General features: G+C 40.6%; 1 protein-coding gene across 2 annotated transcripts in view; it reads left to right on the plus strand.

The window, feature by feature from the left end:
* GOLM2 (golgi membrane protein 2) overlaps nt 1–19,615 on the plus strand; it is a 115,943-nt gene that overhangs the window by 72,580 nt on the left and 23,748 nt on the right. For both annotated transcript variants that reach the window (XM_054452247.2, XM_054452248.2), the window contains exons 7-8: nt 7,378–7,476; nt 8,505–8,675. In XM_054452247.2, coding sequence (XP_054308222.1) covers nt 7,378–7,476; nt 8,505–8,675 — 270 coding nt within the window. The remainder of the gene's footprint in view (nt 1–7,377; nt 7,477–8,504; nt 8,676–19,615) is intronic.

The following is a 19,615-nucleotide window of genomic DNA, read 5'->3' on the forward strand; positions in this document are numbered from 1 at the left end:
TTCCCACATTTTCCTTTAAATCCTTGAACATATATATACACACATACATATATATACACATACACACACATATATACATATACATATATATATAAAAGGTTGTTTATAAGTTCTTGTCTGCTAATTTTCACAAGTGGATCACCTCTCCGTTTGTTTCCTTTTTTTCTTGATTTTGGGTCATTCTCTGCTTTTTTGTATGTCTAGTAATTTTATTGTATACTTTATGAGTATTACATTGAGGAGTTTGGATTTTGTTGCCTTCTTTTAAAGGGTGTTGAATTTTGTTCTGGCAGACAAATTACTGGAGGAGCCTCCGTTAGTCAGGGTTTCCTCGAGGTACAGAACTAATAGGAGAGATATATATATAATAGAATATATTTTATATATATATCCCTGGCTACCACACCCGGCCACCTCTGTTATTTCTGTTCAGCTCTCAGCCCTATAGCATTTCAGATATGTATATATATATGTGTGTGTGTGTTTGTATGTGTGTATATATGTATATATGTACATATACATTCTTAGATTTGTGGATTGATGTTTTTCACCAAATGATTCCTCCTCAAAAATGCCTCCTCTGACCAAACTATCTAAAATAGAGCCTCCCACCACTCTCTATCACATCTCCCTGTTTTAATTTATACACAGCACTCTGACATTTATATTATGTTCTATAACTTTTGTTTATTTATTGTTATCTCCCCAACAAGAATGTAAGCTTCATAGGACAATAACTTGGTCTGTTTTGTTCACTGCTGAATCTCCAGCTGTTTAAAACAGTTCTTGGCAGGGTGCAGTGGCTCACGCCAGTAATCCCAGCACTTTGGGAGGCCGAGGCGGGCGGATCACGAGATCAGGAGATGGAGACCATCCTGGCTAACACAGTGAAACCCTGTCTCTACTAAAAATACAAAAAATTAGCCGGGCACGGTGGTGGGCGCCTGTAGTCCCAGCTACTCGGGAGGTTGAGGCAGGAGAACGGCGTGAACCCGGGAGGCGGAGCTTGCAGTGAGCCGAGTTCATGCCACTGCACTCCAGCCTGGGCGACAGAGCAAGACTCCGTCTCAAAAAAAAAAAAAAAAAAAACAGTTCTTGGCAGGGCGCAGTGGCTCACACCTGTAATCCCAGCACTTTGGAAGGCCGAGGCAGGTGGATCAAGATATCAGGAGTTTGAGACCAGCCTGGCCAACGTGGTGAAACCCTGTCTCTACTACAAATACAAAAATTAGCCGGGCGCGGTGGCAGGCGCCTGTAATCCCAGCTTCTCAGGAGGTTGAGGCAAGAGAATTGCTTGAACCCAGGAGGTGGAGGTTGCAGTGAGCCGAGATCGTGCCACTGCACTCCAGCCTGGCTGACACAGCAAGACTCCATCTTGAAAAAACAAAACAAAACAAAAAAACAGATCTTGGCATATAGTAGATACTAAATATTGTCCAATTGGCTGGGTGCGATGGCTCACACTTATAATCCCAGCACTTTGGGAGGCTAAGATGGGCGAATCACTTGAGGTCAGGAATTCGAGACCAGCCTGGCCAACATGGTGAAACCCTGTTTCTACTAAAAATGCAAAAATTAGCTGGGCGTGGTGGTGCACGCCTGTAATCCCAGCTACTTGAGAGGCTGAGGCACGAGAATTGCTTGAACCCAGGAGGCAGAGGTTGCAGGGAACTGAGATCATGTCACTTCATTCCAGCCTGGGCAACAGAGCAAGACTCAGTCTCAAAAATAAAAAAATAAATATTGTCAAATGATTAAATTTCTACACTGGTAACTCTCCTTTATAAATAATACAAAAATCAGTGATGGGATAAAAACTATATGCTCTAATGGCTTTGGTGGCCTGTATTTTCTCTTTGTGATAAATACGTTTTATTATTTTATCTTTGATACTTTTCCTTAATAATGGCTTTATCAATGATATATGTTTTAGCAGCTGTATTGGTCGGATCTTGCATTGCTATAAAGAATTACCTGAGGCCAGTCACGATGGTTCACGCCTGTAATCCCAGCACTTTGCGAGGTCAAGGTGGGAGGATCACTTGAGCTCAAGAGTTCAAGACCAGCCTGGGCAATATAGTGAGACCCCATCTTTATTTTTGTTTTAAATGTTTAAAAGAAAAAAAAAATTACCAGAGACTGGGTAATTTATAAAGAAAGAGGTTTAATCAGCTCATGGTTCTGCGGGCTGTACAGGCATCTGCTTCTGAGGAGGCCTCAGGACACTTGCAATCATGGCATAAGGTGAAGGGGAAGCAAGCACATCTTCACATGGCCGGAGAAGGAGGAAGAAAGCAAAGGGGAAGGTGCCACACACTTTTAAACAACTAGATCTCGTGAGAACTCTATCATGAGACAGCACTATGGGGATGGTGCTAAACCATTAGAAACCACCTCCATGATCCAGTCACCTCTCACCAGGCCCCACCTCCAACACTGGGGATTACAATTCAGCATGAGATTTGGGTGGGGACACAGAGCCAAACCATATCAGCAGCCTAGCTATTAATGGTATTTTCTGATAGCAGCATGTTATTCCCTGTTGACTTGTATATTTTTCCCCTGGCTCTCTGGTCTTCAATGAAGAGGACCAGGTTAAAATATAAAGAGAGCTGCTTTATTTATTTATATTTATTTATTTATTTTTGAGACAGCGTCTCCCTCTATTGCCCAGGCTAGAGTGCAGTGGTGCTATCTCGGCTCACTGCAACCTCCTCCGCCTCCTGGGTTCAAGCGATTCTCCTGCCTCAGCCTCCTGAATATCTGGGATTACAGGCACACGCCATCACACCCAGCTAATTTTTGTATTGTTAGTAGAGACGGAGTTTCGCCATGTTGGCCAGGCTGGTTTCAAACTCCTGACCTCGTGATCCGCCCACCTCAGCCTCCCAAAGTGCTGAGATTACAGGCGTGAACCACCCCACCTGACCGAGAGTTGCTTTGATATCATCAATCATTGTCATGATATTGTTTGCAGTCTACTCTGCATCTAATTTTCCCCAAACTTTCATTGTTTTCAAGCTCACATTTGTTACAGGTTTTTTCTTAATTTGTTTGAGAAGTATTCTTAATCTGTTTGACTTAGTACTTTCTTATCTGAAGATTTATAGGCTGGGCATAGTGGCTCATGCCTATAATCCCAGCACTTTGGGAGGCCAGGACAGGAAGATGGCTGGAGCCCGGGAGTTCCAAGACCAGTCTGGACAACATAGTGAGACCTCCTCTCTACAAAAAAAAAAATTTTTTTAATTAGCCAGGTGTAGTGTTGCATGCCTGTGGTCCCAGCTAGTCAGGAGGTTGAGGTGGGAGGACTGCTTGAGCCCGCGAGGTCGGGGCTCCAGTCAGCTGTGATCACACTGATGCACTCCAGCCTGAGTAACACAGCAAGACTTCTCAAAAAAATTTAAAAAAAGAATGCTCATCATCAATGGTTTATAATGATAAATTAAAAACCATGGAAATCTTACAGGGAGGGTTCATTAAATTTGTTATATCCATAAAAGTGTAAGATATAGCCACTAAAAAGGATGATGCTGAGCTATATTTATTGGCATACAAAGATATCTATGTTGGGCCAGGTGCGGTGGCTCACGCCTGTAATCCCAGCACTTTGGGAGGCCGGGGTGGGTGGATCACCTGAGGTCAGGAGTTCGAGACCAGTCTGACTCACATGGAGAAACCCCATCTCTACTAAAAATACAAAATTAGCCGGGCTTGGTGCATGTCTATAATCCCAGCTACTTGGGAAGGCTGAGGCAGGAGAATCGCTTGAACCTGGGAGGCAGAGGTTGTGGTGAGCCGAGATCGCGCCATTGCACTCCAGCCTAGGCAACAAGAGCAAAACTCCGTCTCAAAAAAAAAAAAAAAAAAGATACCTATGTTGTTTATTGTTTTTAAGACAGTGTTTCCCTCTGTCACCCAGGCTGGAGTGCAGTGGTGGCTCACTGCAGCCCTAGCCTCCTGGGCTCAAGTGATCCTCCCATCTCAGCCTCCTGAGTAGCTGGATTACAGATGTGTGCCACCCCACCCAGCTAATTGTCTTTACTTTTAGTAGAGACGAAGTCTTGCTAGGTACTCCTGGGCTCAAATGATCTTCCTGCCTTGGCCTCCCGAAATATTGGGATTACAGACATGAGACACTGTGCCCAATCTGCATCTGTGATTTTTTAAACTAAAAAGAAAACAGGTTACAAGAAAGCAAGTATAACATAATCTCATTTTTGTGGAGGAAAAAAATAGATACTTGTATGTGTATACACAAGTATCTCCTATACAAAATTGGAGGGTAAGGTTAGCACTCTTAATTGTCTCCAAGTCAGCTAGCATTTTTCTAGATCATCGTTTGTTTCAGTACGACTAACTATAATAATTACCTCTTTTTTAATTTTTAATTTTTTAGGTATATAGTAGGTGTTTGTATTTATGGGGCTTATAACTATTACTTCTGGCCTCTGGGAAGTCCTCTAACTATTCTGTCCTAGGTATAAATAAATACCTTTCCCCTTAGTTCAACAAAACCAAGGCTGGGGTTTACTAAAAGGAATTTTTCAAGAAAACAAAAAAAGGAAAGTAAACAAAAGGCAAAGTAAAAAGCATAAAAATCAAAGTGTTTACAGGATACACATTGCTTTTTCTTATGTTAGTAAAAGTCTATCCACCAACTAGTTAAGTTGTTACAGTTTATGGGGCTCTAAAGTTTTTGGGAGCTGGGCATGATGGCTCACGTCTATAATCCCAGCAGTTTGGGAGCCCAAGGTGGGAGAATTGCTTGAGGCCAGGAGTTTGAGACCAGCCCGGACCACATAGTAAGACCTCGGACCACATAGTAAGACCTCGGACCACATAGTAAGACCTCGTCTCTACAAAAAATAAAATATTAGCCAAGTGTAGTAGCGGAAGCCTGTGGTCCCAGCTACTTGGGAGGCTGAGCTGGGAGGATCACTTGAGCCCAGGAAGTTGAAGTTGCAGTGAGCGATGATTGTGCCATTGCCTTCCAGCTTGGGCAACAGAGCAAAACCCTCTCAGAAAATAAAAAATAAAAATAATCCTTGTGATTCTGCAACCCAGGCTGGAGTGCAGTGTCCCGACCTTGGCTCATTGCAACCTCCACCTCCCAGGTTCTAGCAATTCTGGTGCCTCAGGCCCCCAAGTAGCTGGGGTTACAGGCGTGTGACCACGCCAGGCTGAATTTTTTGTATTTTTAGTAGAGATGGGGTTTTGCTATTTTGGCCAGGCTGGTCTCGAACTTCTGGCCACAAGTGACTCACATGCCTCGGTCTTTCAAAGTGCTGGAATTACAGGCGTGAGCCACCTTTCCTGGCCCCTTGTGGCAATTTTTTACCCAGATCTCTCTAGCCAAAACTATAAAATTGAGAGTTTTGATTCAGCACTATCATTTGGTAATACTGTAGAGAAAAATGGAATGATATGGAAAATATGTGTAAAATACAAATAAAAAAGATTATAAGATAGTATATATGATATAACCCTAATTTTAAGGTATACAGTATAAAGTACAGAAATAAAAAAAACCCCACCAGAGAGACACTCTCCAGATAACAGTGGTTATCTTTAAGTTGTAGTACTACAGTTAAAGTTTAATTTCTTTGTGCTTTTCTATTTTTCCAAGTTTTCTATAGGAACACGTTATTAAAAAGTGTGTGTGTATATATATATTTTTTTAATTATTTATTGATTTATTTTTTTTTGAGACGGAGTCTTGCTCTGTCACCTAGGCTGGAGTGCAGTGGTGCGATCTCGGCTCACTGCAAGCTCTGCGTCCCGGGTTCACACCATTCTCCTGCCTCAGTCTCCCGAGTGGCTGGGACTACAGGCACCCACCACCATGCCCGGCTAATTTTTTTTTTTTTTTTTTTTTTTTTTTGTATTTTTAGTAGAGACGGGTTTCACGGTGTTAGCCAGGATGGTCTCGATTTCCTGACCTAGTGATGCGCCCGCCTTGGCCTCCCAAAGTGCTGAGATTATAGGCTTGAGCCACCGCGCTGGGACTTTTGTTTTTTTTTTTTGAGATAGAGTTTCACTCTTATCGCCCCGGCCGCAGTGCAGTGGCGTGATCTCAGCTCACTGCAACCTCCACCTCCCAGGTTCAAGCGATTCTTCTGTCTCAGCCTTCTAAGTAGCTGAGATTACAGACATGCACCACCACGCCCGGCTAATTTTTTGTATTTTTAGTAGAGATGGGGTTTCACCTTGTTGGCCAAGCTGGGCGACAGAGCAAGACTCTGTCTCAAAATAAATAAATAAAATAAAATAAAATAAAATCTGAGCAAATAAAAGAAAATCTGAGCAACTAAGAATAACATATTCTTAATACATTACCTAACGTGTCAATTTTTATTTGTGCTGTGCATATAAAAAGGTCTCACTGTTGAAGATCACTGTATCTGAAGAGATTCATTTTATTTATTTATTTATTTGAGATGAAATATCAGTCTGTCACCCAGGTTGCAGTGCAATGGCGCGATCTCAGCTCACTGCAACTTCCGCCTCCCAGATTCAAGCGATTCTTCTGTCTCAACCTCCTAAGTAGCTGGGATTATAGACACGCACCACCACGCCCGGCTAATTTTTTGTATTTTTAGTAGAGATGGGGTTTCACCTTGTTGGCCAAGCTGGTCTTGAACTCCTGACCTTGTGATCTGCCCACCTCAGCTTCCCAAAGTGCTGGGATTACAGGCGTGAGCCACTGCACCCAGTCCATTTTATTAATTCATCAAATCTTTGTTGAACTTCTCTTACATGCTAGGCACTGTTCTAGATGTTGGGGATATAGTGGTGAAGAAGACAGTTTGTACTGTCATGGAGCTTATATTCTGGTCAGATTTATTGGTCAAAAAAATCTGTGATGGGGCTGGGCGCGGTGGTTCACACCTGCAATCCCAGCACTTTGGGAGGCTGAGGGAAGCAGATCACCTGAGATCCGGAGTTCGAGACCAGCCTGGCCAACATGGCGAAACCCCATCTCTACTGAAAATACAAAACTTACCCAGGCGTGGTGGTGAGCGCCTATAATCCTAGCTACCCTGGAGGCTGAGGCAGGGAGAATCGCTGGAACGCGGGAGGCAGAGGTTGCAGTGAGCCGAGATCATGCCATTGCACTCCAGCCTGGGAGAGAGAGCGAGACTCTGTCCCCCTGCAAAAAAAAAAAAAAAAATTCTGTGATGGATGGTACAGTGTTATCAATTAGTAACTGTAAATAAATTAGCGTACCAACTATAAGGCTTACAAAATTAGAATAAACATCATAGAATTAGTGCAATGTAAATTGATTCACGGTGGTGTTTTTTTTTTTTTTTTTTTTTTTTTAGAAATCATAGTATCAATGGGAATAATATGGATTTATTTTTTTTCTTCTAGCTTTAAGGAAGCCTCCTATTTCAGTTTCTCAACATGAAAGTCATCAAGCAATCTCCCATATTCCAACTGGACAACCTCTCTCCCCAAATATGCCTCCAGGTATGAAGTCTTATGCTTATAATTCCATTTGAAACCAACTTACTAGTCATGTACAGTTATATAGTGTGTAAAATATATCACTTAGCAGTATAGTGAAATAGCATTTATTCTTTGAGGTAATGTTATATATTTTTTTAGACTAGTAAAAGCTCAGAGAGAAATAATAACCTGAAACTTCACTTTATCTGGTGGATTGTTACAGTCTTTTTCTTAAGAACAGAAGAATTATTTATTATGCCACTCTGAGCTACATTCCCTTTCCTCTCTGCCTGCTATACAGGTTTAGCTTCTTCAAAATGTGTTCAAATTTATCTCATAGAGGCCTTCTATAAATTACAGTGCCCACCTATATTAAACTCTTTACTTCGTACTTATGAATGTATTTGTTTATTTTCTGAACACTCATTCCATTTTATAGAACATTTCCCTAAAATGAGAGTAGATATGATTGAAGAGACCTGCTTAAGGGAGATGGTGGAAAGGAAAAAGGTCAGAGTGGCATAGGATGTTTTGGGATCCAAAATTAAAGTCATTGATAAGGATAAAATGGGAGGTGGGGGAAAGAGAGGTGGTATCCAGTAGATAAAGCTAAGAAAGAATCAAGAGTCAACACTGGTGAGTCACTGTATAGATGAAGATGACTTAGAGAGTAGAAATTTCAAAAGCTTTACTGGATTTTGGAGATTTCTGATAGTGATATGGAATTTGGAGGGAGGAAAAGATATGGGTATCATTGCTATATTAATCTATGGATTTCTACTGTATATCTTTTTGGTGAATAAGTTTATGGCCGTTAGTGGAGATACTCACCTGGGAATGATCAGTAAACTTCCCACAGCTAAAATCACATTGGCTATAATATTTGATTAAAGAAACGAGAATAAAACTTTAAAAAAAAAAAAAAGCTTTGTGACTACCCAATGTTAAACAATAGTGTGTCTTAGCTTTCTAAAGCAGATCTTGTGAAATTCATCTTTAAAAGATTAAGTTAAATTATATTCTTTTAATTTGATGTTTTTATGCCACAGATTCACACGTAAACCACAATGGAAACCCCGGTACTTCAAAACAGAATCCTTCCAGTCCTCTTCAGCGTTTAATTCCAGGCTCAAACTTGGACAGTGAACCTAGAATTCAAACAGATATACTAAAGCAGGCTACCAAGGACAGAGTCAGTGATTTCCATAAATTGAAGCAAAGTAAGAATCAATTGATGAATATTATGCTAAAAATATTTCTTTAAATGTAATATGAATTAAGGTCTTCATTATTCTGCTTTCCAATAAATGTATAGTGAAGTTATATATATTTAAAGAGAAGGTATGAAAGTGTCAAAATTTAAAGGAAATATAGGTTTTAAATGGATAGATACTATTTTAAAGAAAACTTTAAAAAGGTTCTCATGTTCTCCATTGTTAAATAATAAATTTCAGGTGAGTTGACTTTCTTTAAAAATACGATTAGTTCTTATGAATATAAACTTTTTTGGAGAAATGAGAAAAAATATATTTTGATAGGCTAACAAATGAAAACTTTGATTAGGGAAGAGAGAAAATAAATAATTTTGAAAAATGGAACATTCTGGGAGAAACATACACTCTGGGGAGATTGCCTTAGTAGATTGCTCAATACTGCTTCCTCCTCCATTCCCTGCAATTGCATTTTCCTCATTTAGATGTTAGAAGTATAAGAAAAAATTCTAGTAGTAGAATTTGAGGCAGGAGAGTGTCCCTTAGATCAGCTTCCTTAAACTGTGCTTTTCACTGGTTCTGCTTTTCATGGCATCTTCTTACCTTCAATCCTGAATAGACAGAATCTGTAAAAGCTTCAGTTTGTCTTTGGTTTATTTATTTATTTTTAATTTTTATCAGTCACCAGGAGTAAGATCAAGTCTTTGGTCTTTATGATGGCTTCTGTCTATGGCAGCAACTGTGCAGAGCACTGGTTAGGCAGTTATTTGTACAAAGGTTGCATGTAAGCTAATAATTGAACAATGTTATATTTGTGAATTTATTCAAGGTATTTTATTTTATTTCTTTATTTTTAATTTATTTTTAGAGACGGGGTCTCGCTTTGTTGCCCAGGCTGGTCTTGAACTCCTGGGCTGAAGTGATCCTCCCACCTTAGCCTCACAAAGTGCTGGGATTACAGGCATGATTCACCGTGCCCAGCCTATTCAAGGTATTTTTGTTGGTCTTGTAACAGTTATTCAAATTTATTCATATATATGAATGTATAATTTGCATTAATTTAATTGGCTTTCCTTTCTTTTTTCTTTTTTTCTGTTTTCTTCAAATAGGAAATTCCTTGATATTTTAAAGCATATCTGTGTATCTTGACCAAAGTATTGTGTGAAAAACATTTTTATTACAAAGATTTAGCTAACATTTTAAATATAATGAAAAAATATTTCCTCAAAATTGGGTTGGGGGATTGGCCTGAAAACTTACATCTCAGCAAGAAGAGGTGTACAGTAAGAGCATAACAAATGAAATATCTTAATTTGATCACTTAAGATTTTCTTCTTTTTTTTAAAATTTTTTTTGAGATGGAGTCTCGTTCTGTCACCCAGGCCAGGAGTGCAGTGGCAGGCAGGAGTGCAGTGGCGCAATCTCAGCTCACTGCAACCTCCGCCTCCCAGGTTCAAGCAATTCTTCTGCCTCATCTTCCCGAGCAGCTGGGATTACAGGTCCACGTCACCATGCCTGGCTAATTTTTGTATTTTTAGTAGAGATAGGGTTTCACCGTGTTGGCCAGTCTAGTCTCCATCATCTGACCTCAGGTGATCTGCCCGCCTTGGCCTCCCAAAGTGGTGGGATTACAGTCATGAATTACTGTGCCTGGCCAAGATTTTCTTCTAAACTTATATTTATTCTATACATTTTTTTAATTGTTGCCTTACCGGTATATATTTTTTAAACTGATATTTGGGTAAAGAAGGTGGTTGGAAATAATCACTAGGAAATTATTACTCTCTACAATTATTTTGAAAAGAGCCTAGGCATGGTGGTACACAACTGTAGTCCCAGCTACTTGGGAGGCTGAGGCAGGAGAATCGCTTGAACCCGGGAGGCGAAGTTTGCAGTGAGCCAAGATTGTGCCACTGCACTCCAGCCTGGGCAACAGAGCGAGACTCCGTCAGAAAAAAAAAAAAAAAGAAAAGAAAAGAGCCTATTGAGTTTTAAACCCTCACTCCAAATTATTTTCCATGTATTATTAATGTTTATAGAGAGTTGAAATCAATGCATGCACAATTTTGTGATTTACTTTGACATTATTTCTTACATTCCTTTTTACCTAATTTAAATTTTTATTAATATATACACATATATTCTGTATATATTATATACATATACAGAATATATGTATACATACACATATATTCTATTGTGCTTAGGCAATAATAACAGTTTACTTAGGTCTCCTCTCTTATTGTTTAGATCATTTTGTATTTTCTCATTGTAGCTGTCATGATTACTATCTTTTTTTTTTCCCAGTTATTTCCTGTTCTTCCTACTTTGCATGTTCCTTTAAAAGTATAGTCCTCAGAATGAAATTACTGGGTCAAAGCGCTTGACTAGCTTTATAGCACCTGTTAAATAGTGTCAGACTGTTCCCTAGAACAGTTTTAAAGTGTCACTGGAGTTATTTAAGTTTAGGGGTTTCTCTGTGGCCTGGCCACATTGATTTTTATCGTTTTTATAAGGTATTTAGAATATAACGTTTCCTTAAAAATGTTTTAATAATCATTTATTCTAGTGGCCTATATTTATGTGAGTAATTTTATTGTAATTATTTCTTGGTATATAATCTGTGCATCAGTTTTGACCACTTAGCCTGAGAACTTTGTAGATTGGTTCTATTTATTTGTACCAACTCTTTTCTTTTCTTTTTTTTTTTTTTTTTTTTTGAGACAAAGTCTCACTCTATCACCCAGGCTTGGAGTGCAGTGGTGCAGTTGTGGCTCACTGCAGCCTTGACTTCTTGGGTTCAAATGATCCTCCCTTCTCACCCTCCTCAGTAGCTGAGACCACAGGCATGTGCCATCACACCTGGCTAATTTTTAAAATTTTTAAACAAAAGCCCCTTATCAAATCTTTATAGATAATTCAGATTTATCACAGTTTTCCTCTTATATTGTCGTTCCTGATGTAAGACTTTCTTACGCTTTATCATGCAAAAGTTTTTTTAATTAAAAATAATTTTTTGTTTTGGTAAGTTACACATAAAATTCACCAAAATGTACAATTCAGTGGCATTTAGTGCATTCACAAAGTTGTACAAACTATCACCACTCTAGTTCCAGAATATTTTCATCACCCTGAAACAAAACTGTACTCTCCTACCCACAGCACCTGGCAACCGCTAATTTGCTTTTTTCTCTCTGTCTATGGAGTCACCAATTCTGGGTATTTCATACAAAAGGAATCATACGGCCAGGCATGGTGGCTCATGCCTGTAATCTCAGTACTTTGGAAGGCCGAGGCGGGTGGATCACAAGGTCAGGAGATTGAGACCATCCTGGCCAACATGGTGAAATCCGATCTCTACTAAAAGTACAAAAATTAGGCCGGGCGCGGTGGCTCAAGCCTGTAATCCCAGCACTTTGGGAGGCTGAGGTGGGCGGATCACAAGGTCAGGAGTTCGAGACCATCCTGGCTAACACACTGAAACCCCGTCTCTACTAAAAATACAAAAAAATTAGCCGGGCGTGGTGGCGGGTGCCAGTAGTCCCAGCTACTCGGGAGGCTGAGGCAGGAGAATGGTGTGAACCCAGGAGGCAGAGTTTGCAGTGAGCCGAGATCACGCCACTGCACTCCAGCCTAGGCGACAGAGCGAGACTCCATCTCAAAAAAAAAAAAAAAAATTAGCTGGGCGTGGTGGCGCATGCCTGTAATCCAAGCTACTTGGGAGGCTAAGGCAGGAGAATCTCTTGAACCAGGGAGTTGGAGGTTGCAGTGAGCTGAGATCACGCCACTGCACTCCAGCCTGGCAACAGAGCGAGACTGCATCTTAAAAAAAAAAAAAAAAAAAAGAATCATACAGTATGTGACCTTTTGTGTCTGGCTTTTTTATTTAGCATAATTTTTCCAAAGTTTGACCATGTTGTAGCATGTAGCATGTATCAGTATTTTATTTCTTTTTATGGCTGGATAATATTCAGTTGTATGGATACATTTTGTTTATTCATCTGTTGATGTATATATGGGTTGTTTCTACATTTTGGCTATCGAATAGTGCTTCTGTGAACATTTATGTACAAGTTTTTTTGAACATCTGTTTTTAATTGTTTTGGGTATGTACCTAGATGTGAAACTGGTGAGTCATATGATAGTTCTATGTTTAGCTTTTTGAGGAACTGCCAAACCATTTTCCACAATAGCTGTACCATTTTACATTCCCACCAGCAACTTATAAGAGTTCCAATTTCTCCACATCCCCTCCCTCCCTCCCTCCCTCCCTCCCTCCCTTCCTTCCTTCCTTCCCCTCCCCCACTTTCATTCATTCCTTCTACCATGTAGTACATATGAAGTGATATTTCCTTGTGGTTTTTATTTGCATTTCACTAATGACATTGAGCACCTTTTCTGTGTACTTTTTGGCCATTTGTATATCCTCTTTGGAGAACTGTTCTTTCAAGACCTTTGTCCTTTTTTAAAATTCACTTTTAGAGACAGAATCTAGCTTTGTCACCCAGGCCAGAGTGCAGTGGCACAGTCATAGCTCACTGCAGCCTCAAACTCCTAGGCTCAAGTAATCCTCCTGCCTCAGCCTCACTAGTAGCTATGGCTACAGGCATATCCTACCATGCCTGGCTAGTGTATGTATTTATTTTTTAGCTTTTGTGGAGATGGGGTCTTGCTGTCTTGCCCTGGCTGGTCTCCAACTCCTGGCCTCAAACAATCCTCCCATCTTGGCCTCCCAAGAGCACTGGGATTATAGGTATGAGCCACTGGGCCCAGCCCTTTGCCCATTTTTATGTTGGGTTATTTGTCTTGGTTGTTGAGTTTTAAGAGGTTTTTGAAAATGTATTCTGGTTACTAGACCCTAATCAGGTGTATGATTTGCAAATATTTTTGCACAGTATGAGTTGTCTTTTCATTCTTGATAGTGTCCTTTCATGCACAAAAGTTTTTAATTTTGATGAGGTCCAATTTATCTATTTTTTGTTTTTGTTCATACTTTGAGTATCGTATCTAAGAAACCAGTGCCAAAATCATGGTCATGAAGATTTCCCCCTGTGTTTTCTTCTAAGACTTTCATAGGTTTAGCTGTTATATTTAGGTCTTTCATCCATTTAAAGTTAGTTTTTGTATATGGTTTGAGGTAAGGTCTAACTTAATCATTTTGTATGTGGATACCAGTTGTCCCAGCAACATTTATTGAAAAGACTCTTCATTTCCCATTGAGCAATCTTGGTATCCTTGTCAAAAATCTATTGACCACAGATATATGGGTTTATTTCTGAATTATAAGTTCTGTTACATTTATCTATATGTCTCTCCTTATGCCAGTATCATACTGTTTTCATTGCTATAACTTTGTAGTAAGTTTTGAAATTGTGAATTATGAGTCCTTCAACTTTGTTCGTCTTTAAGATTATTTTAACTCTTCATGATCCCTTGTAATTTTATTGTAGGATCTGCTTTTCCATTTCTACTAAAAAGGCAGTGATATTTTAAAAGGAACTGTGGCTAGGCACAGTAGCTCACACCTATAATTCCAGCATTTTGTGGGGCCAAGGCAGAAGGATCACATGAGGCCAGGAGTTCAAGACCAGCCTAGGCAACGTAGCAAGACCCTATCTCTACAAAAAATTTAAAAATTAGCCAGGCATGGTGGCACAAGCCTGTAGCCTCTGCTACTGTGGATGCTGAGGTGGGAGGATTGCTTGAGCCCAGGAGTTCAAGGTTATGGTGAGCTGTGATTGTTCCACTGCACTCCAGCTTGGGTGACAAAGTGAGCCCTGTCTCTGAAAAAATTAAAAATTGGCCGAGTGCGGTGGCTTATGCCTGTAATCCCAGCACTTTGGGAGGCTGAGGCAGGCAGATCACTGGAGCCCAGGAGTTTGATACCAGCCTGGGCAACATGGCAACCCTGTCTCTACAAAAAATACAAAAACTAGCTACATGTGGTGGCATGCACCTGTAGTCCCTGTTACTTGGGAAGCTGAGGTGGGAGGATCACTTGAGCCCAGGAGGCAGAGGCTGCAGGGAGCTGAGATTCTGAGATTGTGTCATTGCATTCCAGCCTGGGCAGCAGAGCAACACCTTGTCTGAAAAAAAAAAAAAATTAAAGGAATTGCATTGAATCTGTAGATCACTTTGGAGAGCACTGCCATCTTAACAATATCAGGTCTTTCAATCCATAAATATGGGATGTCTTTCCATTTATTTAGGTCATCTTTAATTCCTTTCAGCAATGTTTTGTAGCTTTTAGTGCATAAGTCTTGTGCTGCCTTGGTTAAATTTATTCCTAAGCATTTTATTGTTTTGATGTCATTGTAAATCGAACTGTTTTCTTAATTTTCCTTTTAGACTTCTTGCTAGTGCATATAAATATGACTGATTTTTGGCCTGGCCTGATGGCTAATGCCTGTAATCCCAGCATTTTCGGAGACCAAGGTGGGCGGATCATCTGAGGTCAGGAGTTCGAGACCAGCCTGGCCAACATGGTGAAACCCCCGTCTCTACTAAAATACAAAAATTAGCCGGGTGCAGTGGCAAATGCCTGTAATCCCAGCTATTCGGGAGGCTGAGACATGAAAATCGCTTGCACCAGGAGGTGGAGGTTGCAGTGAGCCAAGATTGCGATACTGTACTCCAGCCTGGGTGACACAGTGAGACACTCTCTCAAGGCAAAAAAAAAAAAAAAAGAAATATGACTGATTTTTGTGTGTGTTGATCTTGTATCATGCAACTTTATACAACTTGACAGAAAAGGTCTTTATTTGTATATATTCAAGCATATCGATCTAGACTCTTATGATGATTTTCATTTCTCTTATAGAAGATCATTTCTTTTATAAAAATCATTTCTTTTATTCTATCTGGACATAAATATACTGTTCTTTTTTTTTTTTTTTTTTTTTTTTTTTTTGAGACAGAGTCTTGCTCTGTTGCCCAGGCTGGAGTGCAGTGGCGCAATCTCAGCTGACTAGAACCTCTGCCTCCTGGGTTCAAGTGATTCTCCCACCTGGCCAATATGGTAAAACCCCATCTCTACTAAAAATACAACAATTAGCTGGGCTTGTTAGTGCATGCCTATAATTCCAGCTACTCAGGAGGCTGAGGCACAATAATCTTGAACCTGGGAGGCGGAGGTTGCAGTAAGCCAAGATTGCGCCACTGCACTCCAGCCTGGGCAGCAGAGCAAGACCCTGTCTCAAAAAAAAAAAATTGTTAGTATTCTTGTGTTTATTCAGCTTTGCTTTCCATAGAGTAAAAACTATTTAGTTATAAGAAAAATTTATTTTAGTTTAGTTATTTAAGAGACAGGTGGCCTGGCACAGTGGCCCATGCCTGTAATCCTAACACTGGGAGGCTGAGGCAGGTGGATCACTTGAGCCCAGGAGTTCAAGACCAGCCTGGGCAACATGGTGAAACCCCGTCTCTACAAAAGATACAAAAATTAGCTGGGCATGGAGGCGTGCTCCTGTAGCCCCACCTCCTTGGGTGGCTGAGTTAGCAGGATTCTTTAAGCCCAGGAGTTAGAGGCTGCAGTAAGCCATGATCGTGCCACTGCACTCCAGCCTGGGCAACAGAGCAAGACCTTGTCTCAAAAGAAAAAAAGAGAGAGAGAGAGAGACAGGGTCTTGCTGTGCTGCCGGGCTGGATTCAAACTCCTGGGCTCAAATCATCCTCCTGCCTTAGCCTCCTGAGTAGCTGGAATTTATAGGCATGCATCACTGAGCCCAATGAAAATTCTTTTTTTTTTTTTTTTTAGACGGAGTCTCGCTCTGTCGCCCATGCTGGAGTGCAGTGGTGTGATCTCGGCTCACTGCAAGCTCCGCCTCCCAGGTTCACGCCATTCTCCTGCCTCAGCCTCCCTAGTAGCTGGGACTACAGGCGCCTGCCATCACGCCCGGCTAATTTTTTGTATTTTTTTAGTAGAGACGGGGTTTCACTATGTTAGCCAGGATGGTCTTGATCTCCTGACCTCGTGATCCACCCGCCTCAGCCTCCCAAAATGCTGGGATTACAGGCGTGAGCCACCACGCCCAGCCTGAAAATTCATTTTTAAGTACAGTTTTGCTTTATAATTTTCTTCTTTTTTGACTTACAATTTTTTTCTTTCATTTAACACTTGTCAAATTTGTATATCTAAATCATTATTCTCAAAAATTTCAATGCGGCCGGGCACAGTGGCACACGCCTGTAATCCCAGCACTTTTGGAGGCTGAGGCAGGTGGATCACTTGAGGCCAGGAGTTCGAGAGCAGCCTGGCCAACATGGTGAAACCCTGTCTCTACTGAAAATACAAAATTAGCCAGGTGTGGTGGTACATGCCTGTAGTCTCAGCTACTCAGGAGGTTGAGTGGGAGGATTGCTTGAATCTGGGAAGCAGAGGTTGCAGTGAGCCATGATCACGCCACTGCACTCCAGCTTAGACAACAGAGTGAGACCCTGTCTCAAATAAATAAATAAGTAAATAAAAAATAAAAGCACTTGATACTCTGTAGGTACAAAATAACATGCTGTTAGAAAAAAGTTGAAAATTTTATTGAAAACACTATTAGAAAAGGAGGAGCAGTCCTTAGACTTTATATAATTATCACCACAATTTTTGTTTTGTTTTGTTTTTTGAGACAGGGTCTCACTGTCTCACCCAGGTTGTACTGCATTAGCACGTTCATAGCTCACTACAACCTTGACCTCCTTGGGCTCAAGGGATCCTCCCACCTCAGCCTCCTGAATAGCTGGGACTACAGGTGTGCGCCACCGTGGCTGGCTAATTTTTGTATTTTTGCAGAGACAGAGTTTCACCATGTTGCTCAGGCTGGTCTCAAACTCCTGAGCTCAAGCAGTCCTCCCACCTCAACATCCCAAAGTGCTGGGATTACAGGCATGAGCCACCATTCCTGACCTCACTACAAATTTTTTGGCAGCTTTAACTTTAGTATTTTTGTTTTATAGCTTAATATATCATACTTATATTGATATATTTATAAAGAGCTGCATATTTTTGTAAATTTAATTTTGTATTACCACATCATGCAAAAGTGGCTAGAACATTTTGGGGTATGTTTCACCATATTTGGAAGATGTATTTGGGTTAGTTTAATTTAAACTTTAGAATGTAGGCTATGTGGTGACACAAAATATAGTTTAGGGATACTTCAAAGAAATAGACATCTTCCAAAATAGTTGAAACTGAAAATCCAGGCGAGGCCCACATGTTTGCCAGCTAGGAGGGACATACCATTTGTGTTTAGATGCTTTGAATAGAGATAAGAATTTACTTCAAATGTCAGCTCCCATATGGAAAGTCATGAGGGTGGTTACTCCAAACAGTAGGGAGTGATTGTTGATCAAATTGCTTCTCATATTGGCTTTTCTGTATAGCAGCAGGGTTTCATTTATTTAACAGTGGTTATTAATGATTCTCTCAAGGAACATTGGAGAGGCAAGCTAGTGTATCACAGAATACCTGATCTTCCTTTACATATAGAATTTTTTTTTTTTTTTTTTTTTGAGATGGAGTTTCACTCTTGTTGCCCAGGTTGGAGTGCAATGGCACGATCTCGGCTCACTGCAACCTCCACCTCCCGGGTTCAATTGATTCTCCTGCCTCAGCTTCCCAAGTAGCTGGGATTACAGGCATGCACCACCACGCCTGGCTAATGTTATATTTTTAGTAGAGGCAGGGTTTCTTCATGTTGGTCGGGCTGGTCTCGTACTCCTAACCTCAGGTGATCCGCCCGCCTCAGCCTCCCAAAGTGCTGGGATTACAGGTGTGAGCTACCATGCTCAGCCCCCTTTTCTAAGGTCCCTCATCCCATTTATAAGAGTGGAGCCCTAATGGCCTAATCACCTCCCAAAGGCACCATCTCTTAATACCACCACAGTAGGGATTAAGCTGCAACATGAATTTTGGAGAGGACACATTCAAACTGTGGCAATTATTAGTTACCTAAATTGGCTCATGAAGATTTGAAAACTTGAATAAACCAATAATCATTAAATAAGTTGAATAGGTATCAAAAGTTCCCCCCTTCTCTCAAAAGAGACTGGTAAAAATTAATGAGAGTTTTGCTTGATTACTAATTCAGGGTCACTGTATGACCCTGAATTGAAATCAAGCAAACCGAAAACTGGTTCTTTGAAAAGGCAAGTGAAATTGGAAAGACCAGCCAGGCGTAGTGGCTCATGCCTGTAATCCCAGCACTTTGGGAGGCTGAGGCGGGCAGATCATGAGGTCGGGAGATCAAGACCATCCTGGCTAACACAGTGAAGCCCCATCTCTACTAAAAAAAATACAAAAAATTAGCCGGGCGTGGTGGCGGGCGCCTGTAGTCCCAGCTTCTCGGGAGGCTGAGGCAGGAGAATGGCGTGAACCCGGGAGGCGGAGGTTGCAGTGAGCCAAGATTGCGCCACTGTACTCCAGCCTGGATGACAAAGTGAGACTCCATCTCAAAAAAAAAAAAAAAGAAATTGGAAAGATCATCAGCACACATTAAGACAGAAAGAGATGACACAAATTCTCAATAACAAAAATGAAAAAAAGAACATCAATATAGATCCTACAAATAATATTAAAGGACACATGATAAGAGGTATTATTAATTTAATGCCAAAACATTTGCAAAGTTAGATGAAATGGCCAATGTCCTAGAAAAACACTTCTATACAAAACTGACACAAAAAGATAGGGAAAATCTGAATAGTTCCATGTCTATTAACATATTGAATCTGTAAGTTAATATTTTGGTACCTAAATGGTTTCATTGATGAATTCTTTATTTTTTATTTATTTATTTATTTTTGAGATGGAGTTTTGCTCTTGTTGCCCAGGCTGGAGTGCAATGGCGCAATCTCAGCTCACCACAACCTCTGCCTCCCGGGTTCAAGCTATTCTCCTGCCTCAGCCTCCCAAGTAGCTGGGATTACAGGGACGTGCCACCATGCCCTGCTAATTT

The sequence above is a fragment of the Pongo pygmaeus genome, chromosome 16 (genome assembly GCF_028885625.2).
Source record: "Pongo pygmaeus isolate AG05252 chromosome 16, NHGRI_mPonPyg2-v2.0_pri, whole genome shotgun sequence".
Classification (NCBI taxonomy): Eukaryota; Metazoa; Chordata; class Mammalia; order Primates; family Hominidae; genus Pongo; species Pongo pygmaeus.